The 13739-nt window shown below is 44.8% G+C and overlaps 3 protein-coding genes across 4 annotated transcripts in view; 2 read left to right on the plus strand and 1 right to left on the minus strand.

Annotated features, from left to right (window-relative positions):
• The window catches only part of LOC126563252 (biogenesis of lysosome-related organelles complex 1 subunit 2), a 271392-nt gene that overhangs the window by 27505 nt on the left and 230148 nt on the right, over positions 1 to 13739 (plus strand). The gene's annotated exons all lie outside the window — the stretch shown is intronic.
• On the plus strand, positions 1401 to 5664 carry LOC126561815 (probable ATP-dependent RNA helicase DDX17). Of its 2 annotated transcripts, XM_050218142.1 has the most exons (5): positions 1401 to 1427; positions 1641 to 2752; positions 2825 to 2884; positions 4811 to 5041; positions 5117 to 5664. In XM_050218142.1, the coding sequence occupies exons 1-5, from the start codon at positions 1411 to 1413 to the stop codon at positions 5662 to 5664; spliced, it is 1968 nt and encodes a 655-aa protein (XP_050074099.1). In that variant the 5' UTR covers positions 1401 to 1410. The 2 variants fall into 2 exon arrangements, with proteins under 2 accessions (XP_050074099.1, XP_050074100.1); XM_050218143.1 differs by lacking the exons at positions 4811 to 5041; positions 5117 to 5664 and adding an exon at positions 3348 to 3440.
• The window catches only part of LOC126562308 (uncharacterized), a 52177-nt gene continuing 46620 nt past the window's right edge, over positions 8183 to 13739 (minus strand). Inside the window, exons 2-6 of the mRNA XM_050218768.1 lie at positions 10137 to 10351; positions 9905 to 10062; positions 9022 to 9252; positions 8634 to 8920; positions 8183 to 8553 (exon numbers count right to left, since the gene is read on the minus strand). Of these exons, the coding sequence (XP_050074725.1) occupies positions 8222 to 8553; positions 8634 to 8920; positions 9022 to 9252; positions 9905 to 10062; positions 10137 to 10351 (1223 nt within the window). The 3' untranslated portion in view covers positions 8183 to 8221. The remainder of the gene's footprint in view (positions 8554 to 8633; positions 8921 to 9021; positions 9253 to 9904; positions 10063 to 10136; positions 10352 to 13739) is intronic.

Below are 13739 nucleotides of genomic sequence, written 5' to 3' on the forward strand. Positions count from 1 at the left end.
ACACAGCAAACTGTTTCGATTTTCTAAACAAGTATATTCAGTGGATTCACAATGAAATGACGCACCGCTACACACGCACAGATGGGCACGATTTGCCGTCAATGAATGGAATGATATTTCGCCGACATTTTCTTTCGCTCGACCAAACCCATGCCGCCACACGGTCAAATAATCACACGAGGGACTTAACACACCCGACCGCCTGTTCCGCCCTTTTCCTGCTGCAGCTGCACACAACCACCTACCGTACCGAGCGATGCGATGCGTAAAACTGGGATGAAAGGAAATGCCACTCTGCAAGAAACCGAGCCGTTTACACCATTTTTGATGCACATACACACGCGAAATGGAAATGGAAAATTGATGTTTCCGCGAGCCGACTGCAACTACGACGATGGTGATGCCGCTCTCCACACAGCACACATACAGCCACACACACACAAGTACGCGGAGGTAGGTGATTCGTCGTACTCAGGCGAAAGATAAATGCGGCAGGCAAAGGTAATAAAAACCTAGGTAACAGGGCTACAAGAAATAGCCTTTTACCGTCTTTCGGTGCTCCTATCTTATTGGCTGTTGGCTGCGAAGCGAAACTAGAATTGCTTTGTCCGTGTTCTTGCTCGTTGGTTCCTTTACACTGTTTCTAGCTACCTCTTCTGATTTTTGCGAGCTAGATTAAATCACACTTTCCGTGTGCAAGGTAATTTGAACGTGCGCTGAGGTAATGGAATGCCAACATTGGAATACGCCATCATTGTGCACCCTAATGTCAGTTTTGGAGGATTTAAAATAAGATTTTCATGGATTTTGTAGCAGTTAGCATGATTTTTTTACATCGGTCTAGTTGAATTTACTTAAATCAATTCGAGTTTTTGTTAAAAATCATAAAATAGTTTTAAAATCGATTCAGAATATCTATTTCTGCCTTCCAAGAAACTCGTTGTACATGCCCTCGCCTTGTGATTTCTTGTTATCTATGTGTGGAACTATCAAATTTAGAAATAAAACTAATATTATTGAACATTTCCTGTTTTATATTAAGGATGGTTTAAATACAAAACGAAAAGTAAGATTTTCCAAAAACAAGATTATGCGAAAGGTGTAAAATTAAAAATAAAACTAATTTTAACATCAATCTGCAAACACAAAGGAATGAACCTACCGAATGTAAACCGCTCCCTTTACGTTTGTTTTTCTTGCATGCAAACTCCGGTACAGCTTTTGCTCAAACGTCAAGTGAAAAGGAAAGCAGCATAGCAGAACAGAAGCTATCGACTGATTTTGGGTTAAAATTTTGTGATCATCCATCGGTATAATTGGTTCCTACATCCTACCAAGGGTGTGATTCAGTTCCTCCGCGGCGCCAAGTACACCGAAACCTCCTACATTTCCAGTTGCAGCCGAGAAAGGATGAGCCGCAATGGAAGGTAAAACTTTCGCCCTGTTTGGTGCTTCCATCTTGTGACCCAGCCTCATCATCCCGGATGTGTATTTGCACTTCGGGCCAGCTTTTGTGGGTTAATTTCGCAAACCTAGTTCAAACCGCGTTCCGTTCGTGCAAAGGTCATCAAGGTTAGCGTGAGCTTTAATCATTTTTTTTCTCTCGTATTTTTGTGAATTTTTCCTCCCCGTTCCTGTAGGCGCCGCAGTCGAAGTAGAAGTCCTCGAGGGCGGGGCGGAATGGTGGGAAGTCGGTATGAAATCGGTAAGCTGCAAACACTCCGCCCCGTGCAATGGTCCCAGGTGAAGCTGGAATCGATCGTACGCGAACCGTATCGCTCGAAAGCGTCGTACCGGCGGGCGGAGCGCGAAATTTCTGAATGGCGTCGATCGAAGGAAATAACGACGAAGGGTCACGATATACCGGATCCGATATTTTCCTTCGAGGAGTCTGGCTTTCCGGCGGAAATTATCGATGAGCTGCGGTACGCGGGCTTTACCTCCCCAACGCCGATACAAGCGCAGGGTTGGCCGATTGCACTGTCCGGGCGGGATATGGTCGGCATTGCCAAGACGGGTTCGGGAAAAACGCTTTCCTACCTGATACCGGCACTGATACACATCGATCAACAGCCGCGCCTACGACGCGGCGATGGACCGATCGCGCTAATTCTCGCACCTACGCGTGAGCTTGCGCAACAAATCAAGCAAGTGGCGGATGACTTTGGACGTGCGCTAAAGTACAAAAACACTTGCCTGTTTGGCGGGGGGAAGAAGCGCAAACAGCAGGAAGATTTGGAGTATGGGGTGGAAATCGTTATCGCTACTCCGGGACGGTTGATTGACTTTTTGTCAAGTAATCAGACGAATTTGCGCCGCTGCTCGTACCTGGTGCTGGACGAAGCCGATCGTATGCTGGACATGGGCTTTGAGCCGCAGATACGCACCATAATCGAGCAGATTCGTCCCGACCGGCAGACACTGATGTGGTCGGCAACGTGGCCCGATATTGTGGCGCGGCTGGTGAAAGACTACCTGAAGGATTACGCACAGATCAACGTTGGTTCGTTGAAGCTGGCCGCGAACCATAACATCCTGCAGATCATTGACGTGTGTCAGGAGTACGAGAAGGAATCGAAGCTGAGCATATTGTTGCGGGAAATAATGGCCGAGAAGGAATGCAAAACGATCATCTTTATCGAGACAAAGAAGCGTGTGGACGATATCACGCGGAAGGTGAAGCGGGATGGTTGGCCGGCACGGTGTATTCATGGAGATAAATCACAAAACGAACGTGATTCGACGCTGAACTGTACGTTGTCGCCGGATTTTGGTAAGGAAAAATATTTTTTTCTAATTTCATTTGTTTTTTTCAATCTTGCAGCATTCCGTTCCGGTAGGACACCGATTCTGATTGCCACTGATGTGGCAGCACGTGGTCTTGGTGAGTACTTTGCGTTAGCGCCTTGTAGCCTCGAAAAAATATTGTGATTAAGTCCTTAAATGGAATTCGTTGAAGAAGGGATTCGTGATGGCAAGCAAATGATACTCGTGTCTCGTTTGAACTTTTATTTATCGTTTTGAATATGGCCTAAGTAAGATTTTCATGTCACTTTAAGCGTAAGCAGACTTAAGTGCATGATCTTGGAGAGATGAAGTGTTTACAGTATGAGTAAATAATATTTAAATTTAAATTCAACTATCGCATGGGAGAGTTTGATGGCTACTAAATTTTTTTTACAAAAGATCAATCAATTTTTTTCTCCCTTTAAGACATTCTACATCTCTCCTATAAAATCATGCAGTTAAATTAATATCCGTGCAACTTATTCGCTACTTACTCACAACCCGTCTTACCCGAACAAGCGCTAACAAGTAAAATCCGGCCTCCCATTCTATCCTTCCAGAGGCACACACTCACGTCTGCCTTGAAGAGAAACATGCCGGCCGTGTTCCGTAGCCCGGCGGTAGCGCACGGGAGCAGAACAGGCGCCGGTTTTTATGTTACGGGGAAGAAGGAAAGCGAGTCAATGCCAATGCTTCTTCACCGCGGTGACAGGACATCGGTTTACGCTCGTTGCAATTTATTGGATGCGATCGTGCCGGTACGTGTGTCGCCTCTGTGCGTTTCCGGCCGAATAGGGACGATCAGAGAACACGCATCCGTGTACGCGCATCAGTATACGGCTCTTCGTCCCATCTCGTCCCAAATGCGTTGCGTGTCCTCCGATGTCTGGATTGTAGAGTTCTAGGCATCTGTGTGTGTGCGTGCGCGCGCGCGTGGCGTGCAAGCAGAGTCCGGAACGGAGCAGCGGCTGACTAGAGGAAGAAGCGTCTCCGGGAGAGACTGGTCGACAAAACCGGCTGGATCGGCGATGATGGTCGATGTCGGTGAGTCGTCGGTCGGTCTTTCCGGGCGCTGTTGCTGTTGGCCCTGTCGCTGCTGCTGCTGCATCAGCTGTTACTACATCTTCTTCGACTGCTGCTGTACATCTTACTTCGTCCATTGGATCGAATAAGCTCACGGTGATCATCCGACCCCAGGATACGAAAATGGAAGACGTTTGGCATTCGCAAGCAGTGAGTGGTAGCGGCGACAGATTTAGGCCAACGGTGCGGCACTTCTTCACGTCAGGAATCCCGTCCCAACCGGCTGACTTCTCGTCTTTTTCGACGTTGGACCCACATTTCCCACGCATTGTTGCGCCCCATCGTGATGATGGCGGTTAACGATGGTGTGGTTCATGTGGTGTGGCGTTGGCGACAACGACGACGACGACGAAGATGACGGCGACGGCATAAACAGCGAGAGTGGCAGCGTTTTCGGCGGTGGTTTGGAACTGACCATACACGTCGCTGTATAAAATTGCGATCGAAGAACATCAGAGCCAGCCAGGCGAAAAGTGAGAGCATGATTGAGAGAATGATTTGAAGAGCAGCAACAGGCATGATCCGATTGATTAAAGTTGATCGTAAAATTTATTAACAGACAGACAGGAGGGATAGCTTCCCCGATACAATCACTTCAGCTCTCTAATCTTTTTCATTATTTTCTGTAGGACCTTTTTGTTTGTCTCGACGGGTATTATCCCAAGAGGGCGTTATTTGTTTGTTTTTAGTATTCTCGTTATCTCATACATCTTTCACAATTCCACGCGTCGATTTCCTAAGTTATTACAGTCCTTGATCGACGTGACAGTTGTCCTTCCTTAAGCAAGAAGAAACTTTTTACGCGTCGTGCCCCCCCTCCGTATTTACGATCATTTTTTGTATTACGTTCGCTTTATACTATTTAGCCCAGGTAAAACTAATGCACCGACTTTCTTTTCCCCCTTTTTCTATTCTAAATTTTCTGATGCAAAAAAAACAGATGTGGATGATGTAAAGTTTGTCATAAACTTTGATTTTCCCACCACATCGGAAGATTACATACATCGTATCGGTCGTACGGGACGTTGCAACAATACCGGCACAGCTTACACGTTCTTCACGCCCAACAATGCGTCCAAGGCGCGCGATCTTATCGATGTACTGAAGGAAGCGAAGCAGGTGATCAATCCAAAGCTGGTCGAGCTAGCCAACATGAAATTCAAAGCAAGAGGTATTGTAGCTATAAAGTGAATGATTTCTTTCAGAATAGAACTGATTGCAGAAATTCGGTTTTTGTTCGTTCTAGGTAACCGTCACATGACAACGCGCTACCCACGGGAACGGCGATCGCGCACACGATCCAAGTCGAAATCGCGCTCTCCCATACGCAACCGTAGGCCCGCACTGCCGGAAAGGCGTCGTTCACACACACGCTCTCGTTCCCGGTCGCGATCGCCTATGCGTCGTTCGCCGGTGGTTCGAAGAGATATTCGGCCGAGAGCAGGATCACCACCCGGTCGGCGTAGTATTTCGCGCAGCCCACGGCGCAGTGGAAGCGTTACCCGTCGTCGATTGATTCCGGTTACGCGCAAACCATCCCGCTCGCCACCCCCAAACCGTAGTCCCGCAATAAACCGGAGGGTAAATGGGCGCGAGCTGAAAAATGGACGCTCGTTGAGCCGAGAACGGGACCGTGAGCGTGACCGGGAACGCGAGCGGGAGCGTGACAGAGACCGGGAACGCGACCGCGATCGTACCCGGGAACGGGAGCGAGATCGTCGCCGGCGTAGCAGCCGCAGCCGTAGCAGAAGTCGCAATGGTAATGGTAGAGCTTCATCGTACGATCGGTACTAGCGGGGCGGCAACAAGGGTTGCTTTTGAGGTGTCGCAGTGGGTCACAAAAATGAGAAATACCAATTGGCGGCAATTGACAATGAACTTTTTATCCATTAGTATCCATCTTGAACCTCATGCGAGTGTTTGTCTCGAGGCCGACTGACAATCGTCGGTTATCTAAATCACAATCACACGCTCGCATTGAAGGCGAGCAGAAGTATTAGAACAAATAACGTTGAACAATCGGAACAATTCCTAGCGAGCGAACGGAATCATGGTGTAAGTGCACCGTTTTCTCATAAAACGAGGAGTAAACTATCAAGACATAAAAATCCTCGCCTTTTAGAAGTAAAGTATAATTTAACCTAATCGTGTGTCCGTCAGAAGGGCAGAGGTTTACAAATTACCAACACAGTTGCGTTTTGGAGCCACGTTAGAAGAAGAAAAAGAAAAAAAAACAACAAATCCATCTACATATACTCCCCAGTCGGTTTTAATGCGGCGCGCAGATGTGTGTGCGTGTTAAGGAATGGAAATGCATTTTGTAGTTACGTTATAGTTTTACACCACAAAATCGTTGACAGTTGGGATAGGCGAATGAGTTTAGTTATGTACGCTATTGAGCTGTATATGCAGTAGAGAAGGTGAAAATGCATAATTTTCACGAATTCAGACGTTATTTTAAATGCAACGAGCAGGTAGCCACACACGTGTGTGTTTAGGATAGAATAGAGCGAGTCCGAACGAGATGTAGAACAAAAGGGCCCGTCCTAATTACAACCCAAACTGCAGCGTTTGCCCCCCTCCCCATACGCTGAACACTGATTCGATTCGGCTATCGGTTTCAGGTTAAACTCAAAGTTATAGTTAAAACCGTCAGCCGCCAATAGGCCAATGCGTTTGTTGAGCCAAACAACAGGAGGAAAACAAAAAGGATACGAAAGATTTAGTCAGGTGTCTGTAACTTTCCCTATGTCTCCACCCCATTCCTATGCTTAATTATGTATATTATCTAAACGGATCAGTCAGTGTAAAACATACTCTTTTTCATACATTTTCATACGTACCGTTATGGACGTTATTTGAGCAACTGTGTTAGAATTATGAATAGTGTAGCGAAACATCAGTTACTTACGATCAGCAAATCGGTTTTTATTTATCTCCATGCTTGTTGGAGAGCGGAGATCACTTAATCGATGCTTATTTGAAGGTTTGGTTCACCCACTTCTACGCATCGACGAAAAAGCGTATACACAGATTGCATTTTTTTTATTTGTACTAATGGTGGTATGTGTGTGAATGTACGATTTTTGTCTAACAAAAGTTTCAATATTGAATAAAAAAAATACTGTAAACGTACATGTTTAAGCAGATTGGAAGTTTCTCAAGGATACACTGTTGAACAGGACACGAAAACGGGAGGTTTAGTTTTATTGTTAGATTTATTTCCTAAAGTCACTTAATTTTGCACAATTTGTGTCACAATTATTGCTGCTGGCGTTCGTCGTTAATCTTATTAATATTGTTTCAATTTGCCGCAATTTTTTTTCGCTTAGGCTTTGCACGCTTTGTGAAGCGTTCGATCCTAGGGCTATTTAATTTTACTATCAGGATTTTTCTTCTTTCTTCGTTAGTAAATCTGTAAGCGTTAGCCATTGCGGAAAAGCAGGCTTTTATGAAACATCCGATATCGCTCTCTGGCCTGGCCGTTACTGCTGCTGCCCCTCGCTTCTCATTGTGTCCGCTTCCCGTCAGTTCTGTTCGCTCAATTAAACAGTAATTAGACTAGCATAATCTTATCTTACTGCGGCTAGAGCTGCGTTATGCGTTAGCGCAACCTTGCCGACGATTTCGTGCCGATGATCCTTGGGAGGATTTAAACGTTCCTTTCCGAATTCTGAATTCCCAATCGCAGACTAATATATTTTTTCTGTTATAGATTCTAATCTACATTTTCTGTTCGTTTCTGTCTCCTAATTCTCAATGTAAAAGAAATTTTTCGCACGTGAAAAGGACTTAAAAACGTATATCCATTCCATTCCACTTAGCTTGCACTCCTATCACGCGCTCTGTGCAGCAGTTAGTTATTAGCAAGCAATTCTTATTAGTAACTAATTTGTTCATCGTTCAATCTTGCTTTCTTGTTAGGCAAAAGTAAGTTTGTTCTTTTCGAATAAAATTACAAAGAAAAAAGAAAAGCCGCTCCTAAAAACATGAAACATCCCTTTCTCGGAGGTTTCTACACAATGTCGGGGATTTTAATTTTCCTTCTCGCTGAATGCAATATTTACAACCTGTGCGCAGATTCCCTAAAACAAGCCCCCCTGCCCCACGTTCGAGAATATCACTTTTATCAATTTCTTCGCGTGATATCTCATCTCCAGTGCAACGGGACCGGCCACGGTCGACGATGGCCAAAGTGGTAGTAAATGGCAAAAGACGAAATGCGCGCCAGCTACCACTTCAGTCCGCCGAGCATGGCCCGGTCCGATTGCAGTTTGGTTCCGGTTAGTTTATGCGTGTGTGCGTTTGCGTGAGAGATCCTGCTCACCGCGTGAGAAATCGTGAACTTTCTTCAATGGCGAACGATCCCGTGAACGATCGAGCAGAGTACGAGTAGGGTGGACAGCTGCCACGACCAACCCTTCCGCCGGGAACCGCTGTTGACGTCCATGAAGGAGTCCTCCTCCTGTCGAGTAATTACCTCCCGGAATACGATCGTTTCCTCGACCTTGGCGCTTTCGTTGTCGAGCGGTGGAACGGTGGATTCCGGTTGCTCTACGTCCGCGGTCCGTGCTGGCACATTATGGATGCTTTCGAACACATTACCAGCACGGCTGTTACGGGCGAGCTTTTGGTTGGTGAGCTTCAGTTGGCGGATTTTCTGATCAATCTCCGATACGGTGTCTGCAAAGGTGAATTGAAACGAAGCCAAATAAGTACAACGTGAAATAGTGCAAGAGCATCTCATCAAAACGGATACTTACTTTGATCTGCATTCTCGTCGTAGTTCACCTTGATGAAGGTGGTCATTGTGACTTCGTACACCTTGTTCGGGTCGGCCGGTGTCGCGCTGATCTCACGCTTACGACGTCCGAAAGCGGTCTGACCGTTGCTGCAGATCACACCCTTGCACCGATCGACGCAAACATTCACCGTGCCGCGGAACTGGACGTACGTCGATTCGGGAAATTTGAATGCGCGAAACTTTGCCTCCAGCAGATCTCCATCGACGGTGTTGAAGTTTTCGAACAGATAAGGATCAACCGAACAGCTGCGAAGAAAAAAAAAATGATGCGACGGGCGAAGTAAGTAACCTTTTCTTGCTATAGCTAAGGATCGTTGAAAGGTGATCGGGTCACCGGCCCTACTTACCCGTTGAAAATGATCGTTTCCTCCTGGTACTTGGTGTCAGTGACGAGCATATAGTTTACACCCAGCCCGTAAATCGGTGCCGAACGGTTGTCGAGGAAAATTTCCATCTGAAGGTGTGCCCCGGGGCTAACGTTAAGGTCGCCCGACACTAGCTTGTCGCCCTGGCGGATGGCAATGCCGAGCGATGGTTCTGGAGCATTTTCCGTGATGGAGGTCGTTATTTCGAGATCCCTGCAAAGGAAATACACAAAGCACGATGGTTAGAGAGCGAATTGGGTATGGGATTTGAAGAATGTACTGGATTCTTCATGATATTAGAATTTGCAAATATGTTTTTTTCTGATGTGGAAAAGTTTGGAGAATTTTAAATCAGATAAGATGCTTATGGTAAGTCTGTGTAAAAGAGTATAAGTTTATTTTTAAATTGACTTGTTAAAATCATCCGACTTAGAGAGAGTCTTGAGGCATTCAAAATTGTTTTTAGTTCTTCACCAGCTTTAGAATTATCTAATGAGCGATAGCTTAAAGAAATTTTCTGTTCAACGACAACCAAATTTGCCATCGAACTATCCAATAGCATTTTAGAGATTATCGCAGAACATATAGATGAGTTGAATATCATTACGGAAGTGTTAGTTTGATGGACTGGATGCGAACAGAAGTCATCAAGTGTTCAAAGAGACGCAAGTATGCACACTAACCATTGAAGGAACTATGCCTTTGGCTGTTTCAAGCTTCATTTATGAAAATTCTATCCTTGGACTTAGAATTTCAATTGCTCGATAGCTTACTCAAGTCTTTAAGTTATAGATTATTATTTAATTAGATTATTTAAAATAAAGAAATTTTATAGATTATTTAAGCAATAGATTATTCAACTTACTCTGGTTCCTGGAAGCCTGCTGGCAGGACATCCCGCTTTACGATGCCATGCGTTACATTGTAGCTTGGCCCGGTGGTAATACACTTCACGCTCACGATCTCCTTTCCAGTCTCCGGACCTGCTTCGACGATGATCCGATGGTAGAACACTTTCTTTCCCTGGTGGAGTAAAACAATCGTCTCCCTGTATACTTCTGGGCGGGAAATTCACCTACACGATTGCAAGCACTTACCGTAATTTGATTAATGACACGCGTAACACCACAGTCGTAGATGTTGGTAAGGGATAGCTCAAACACTGCCAGATTTTCCCGTATGGTTGGCTTACATTTCGGATCGGGATAACCTTTCATGCCATCTAGATAGACGGACTCGTCGGAAAAGTTGTTCGAGGGTAGCGCCACATCTACCCGCATCGTTTCATCGGCACATGTTACCTTGTGGGTGGCTGCCGGGAAGAGAAAAAAGATAGGGAAAAAGATGTGTTTAGAACAGGTTCATAATTAAAGGAAGAGTTTGAGTTGAGAGTGTCTAGAAGTGTGGGCTAGAGAAAGAGAGAGTACTTCAAAACACAGGTGCATTAACGGAAGCTGAGGTAATATTGCGTTCCCATGGTTTGCCGGAGGCGGTTTCACGGGGTTAGTCAACAACACATGAACATCATCATCATTTTATCAAGCAGTCAACCAATCAATCTAAAACAGCTACTGCTGATATTGATCGTTCGGCCAATTACTGGGGACACACAACAGTGAAGTGCATCCATGTAGTTGTAAGTGAATGGCACGCATTCCTTTCGTGTCACGATTCTTCTTCCCTGCCACAAACCGGTTACAATAATAATTGCTTGCCCGTTATTAAATAGTGTTGGTTTGGATAAGATATGAGGTTTGGTTTAAATTTTATTAAAAAAGTAGATACATGAAAGGCGATTATTGGAAGTACAGGACCAGGTTGTTGAATTTGGAAGCATTATCAGATGGATCATACATTGACATCATAACGCATTTAGGTTAAAATTAGTTTGAACTATACTGAAACAGTCACGGCAGCGTTCGAATCAATTTTATTTGAATTGCTTCTTATCATACTACCGTCAAAAAGCTTTGTCCGATTCAGATGCTCTTGGCCTTCCGATCATTCCGAAAATGTATTCTTCATCTGTTTGCTAGTTAGCGCGTTGTCACGTTGTCGTCCGTTATTAGCTTCAATTGCATGCTGATGCACCGGGCCCTGATTGGTAAAGCCTTCGGACGCAAACATTCATATAAAGAGAGAACGTGAAACGGCACGATGGTGAAGATTTGTAATTGTGACGTTCGTTTGATGTTTTCTTCCGTCCACGGTAATATATCCTACACACCTTGAAGACCCTCCTTAGGCCAAGCACTATATTTAGCTTCAACGAGCTTCAGGTGCTAATAGGAAGTCATTCCGAGGCGCCTATTATCGTGTATCAGTCAGATTATGGGTCACCGTTCTCTCGTTTGCTGCCGCGACACAATCGTACGATTTCAGTTCGACGAGCACGTGGTTTAACCCCTTGCTGAGTGGGTTGTGAATGCATGCATTCCCACTGTTTCCTCAGCTTCAACAGACGCATTCTGTCGGGTCGGGTTAAGATTTATGCGCGATTGTGACGCTGGAAAAAAAAACGGACCGAAAACGTTTATTAGACATACGGTTCCAAAAATGGCTTCTTGGCTGGCCGGTCCTGCTGTCACGCTGTGAAATGCTGTGATCTAGATTTATTATTTGAAAATACCTAAAGCAACCGCACGTGAAGCTTGTTGGGAATGGGCGGAAAAAGCTTTGAAGATTGGGATGATGCATACTTTGTAGATACATTTTTCAATCTGCAGTGTAGGAGTCGAAATCGATACGCAAGACAACAGAGACCGGAGACCGTAGATCTAAGATAGACCGACATGGAGCAAAAACTATAAATAGCTTCCTACAGAGAATGGCGGCATAAAGATTGATGACTATTTTGGTAGCTATGTAGAAAAAAAAGCTTACCTATTTCAAATACTTTCTAAAACATTTAAATTAAAATTGATTACAGGGAACTCTTTAATGGTGTACGGATAATTATTCAATGTTGTTTATATTTTCTTTTTCAATAACATCTGCTCTTTTAAACTCTCTTAAGGTCAGATCGTCAGATTCGTAAATTATTTTGCATCGCCCATCAAAACTCGTGCACTGAACGACGTATGTCGACGGCCATTTTAGGAATGTTGCTTATCACCCGATCGGTCAACATTGTGCTCGCTTTAGTTTCCTTTCACAACCGGTGCGGACATTCTCCAACTATGCCCGGGGGATCGTACATCACAGCACAGAATCAATCGATCATGGATTGCGAATGAGGGTGATCTTGATGCTCTGGGAATGGATGGTTGGTGTTACGCGATCGTCACCGAAACCACTTTGTACCGATGTGAGCGAAAGAAGGATTGATTTAGGAATATATCAAGAAAACAATTGTGCGCTGGTGAGTCGCAGTTTTCGGTGCATCTCTTGACGATCTAGTTTATCGTTAATCTTGCTTCTAATTTATATCACTCTTAGACGGATAAATAGTCCATGTGATGTGCGTGACATTTCTGGTGATCATCTTCCCTGCATCTTTGCACCAACCTGCAACTGCATTCCTGTCCCCGATCGTTACTTGTTCTCCAAAAATGGGCCCGAGTTCCCCAAACCATTTTTTTTCTCTCTCTCTCTCTTCTTTCTCTCTACTCTTCGGTAATCTGCTGGACAACAATTACATGCCCCAGATGGGGAAAATTGATCCAGGTTGCTGCTATAAACAGTAATCCGGTACGCTTCAATCAATTGCTGTCCCAGAAAGCAACGGTCAATGCGTGCGCTAAGTGCCAGGTTCTTCTCGTTGGAAATGAGGGCCACGATGATTAGGCCATACCGGCGACTCCTTCCTTCTGGTACGCAGCACAAACCTGTGCCTTACGCAACAGTAACGCCCGCCCGCACTCGCTAGAGCTTGGGCTAAAATTTCCTTTTCTCTTAATTTTATTTTCTAGTCCACCTCTCCTCCTGATCGATCTCGATAATTGCTCCAGAAAAAAATAAAATTAGATCAATTTTGGGGAGGTTCCGCTTAAACTAGCCCGGATTGATGTTTGGGCAGCGAGATGCACTTGTTTTTCGTGTGTTTTGTTTCGCAGTGAAAGCAGAACAAAAAAGTGCAGCTAATTCGGTAAGTAACGCCATGTTTCGGAAGAAACATGGGAAGTGGTCAGGTTGAAATCTATCGCAAAACTTTCGGATAGAGATCATTAATCGTGTAAAAAATGATCTAAAATCTAAGGGAGAATTTCTTCTCCCTTGCAGAGTAAACAACAACAAACAAAGTAAAATGTGTTTTTAGGATAATGGCAAACATTGTCGTTTTTTTTTCTGCACCTGCTTCTGTATGCCTGATACGCATATCGCATGAATCTAGATTTAATCCATGCAATTGAGCACCAAACAAAAAACTGATATCGGACGCTTCTTCTCCACTCACCAAAAACTAGGAAATTAGGTTAGAAATACGACTGTACGGTGTGTGCATGTGTGCGTCGGTGGCTGACTGTATTCGCGATAGCGCACGTCCAACATGTGTAACACAAAAAAAGGGAAAGGGAAATGCGGCAATTAGATCAAACTAATTTTCCAAACCATTCCACACGGATCGATCCTTACGGGTGTGAGTTGCATTCGATTCGTTTTCATTCTTCATTTCTACTAGCTACCGCGGGGGAGCTGGTTTAGTTTCTTCCCATTGGGGGAGATTACTTAAAGGTAGGGTTGGATTATTGCACAGGTAC

Source organism: Anopheles maculipalpis, chromosome 3RL (genome assembly GCF_943734695.1).
Source record: "Anopheles maculipalpis chromosome 3RL, idAnoMacuDA_375_x, whole genome shotgun sequence".
In the NCBI taxonomy this organism is placed as follows: Eukaryota; Metazoa; Arthropoda; class Insecta; order Diptera; family Culicidae; genus Anopheles; species Anopheles maculipalpis.

Bases quoted from the DNA above. Each gene is read 5' to 3' on its own strand.
- LOC126561815 (XM_050218142.1), top strand. The intron at 2,753-2,824 runs GTACGTTGTCGC...TCAATCTTGCAG, and splicing joins ACGTGATTCGACGCTGAACT to CATTCCGTTCCGGTAGGACA. The intron at 5,042-5,116 runs GTATTGTAGCTA...TGTTCGTTCTAG, and splicing joins CATGAAATTCAAAGCAAGAG to GTAACCGTCACATGACAACG.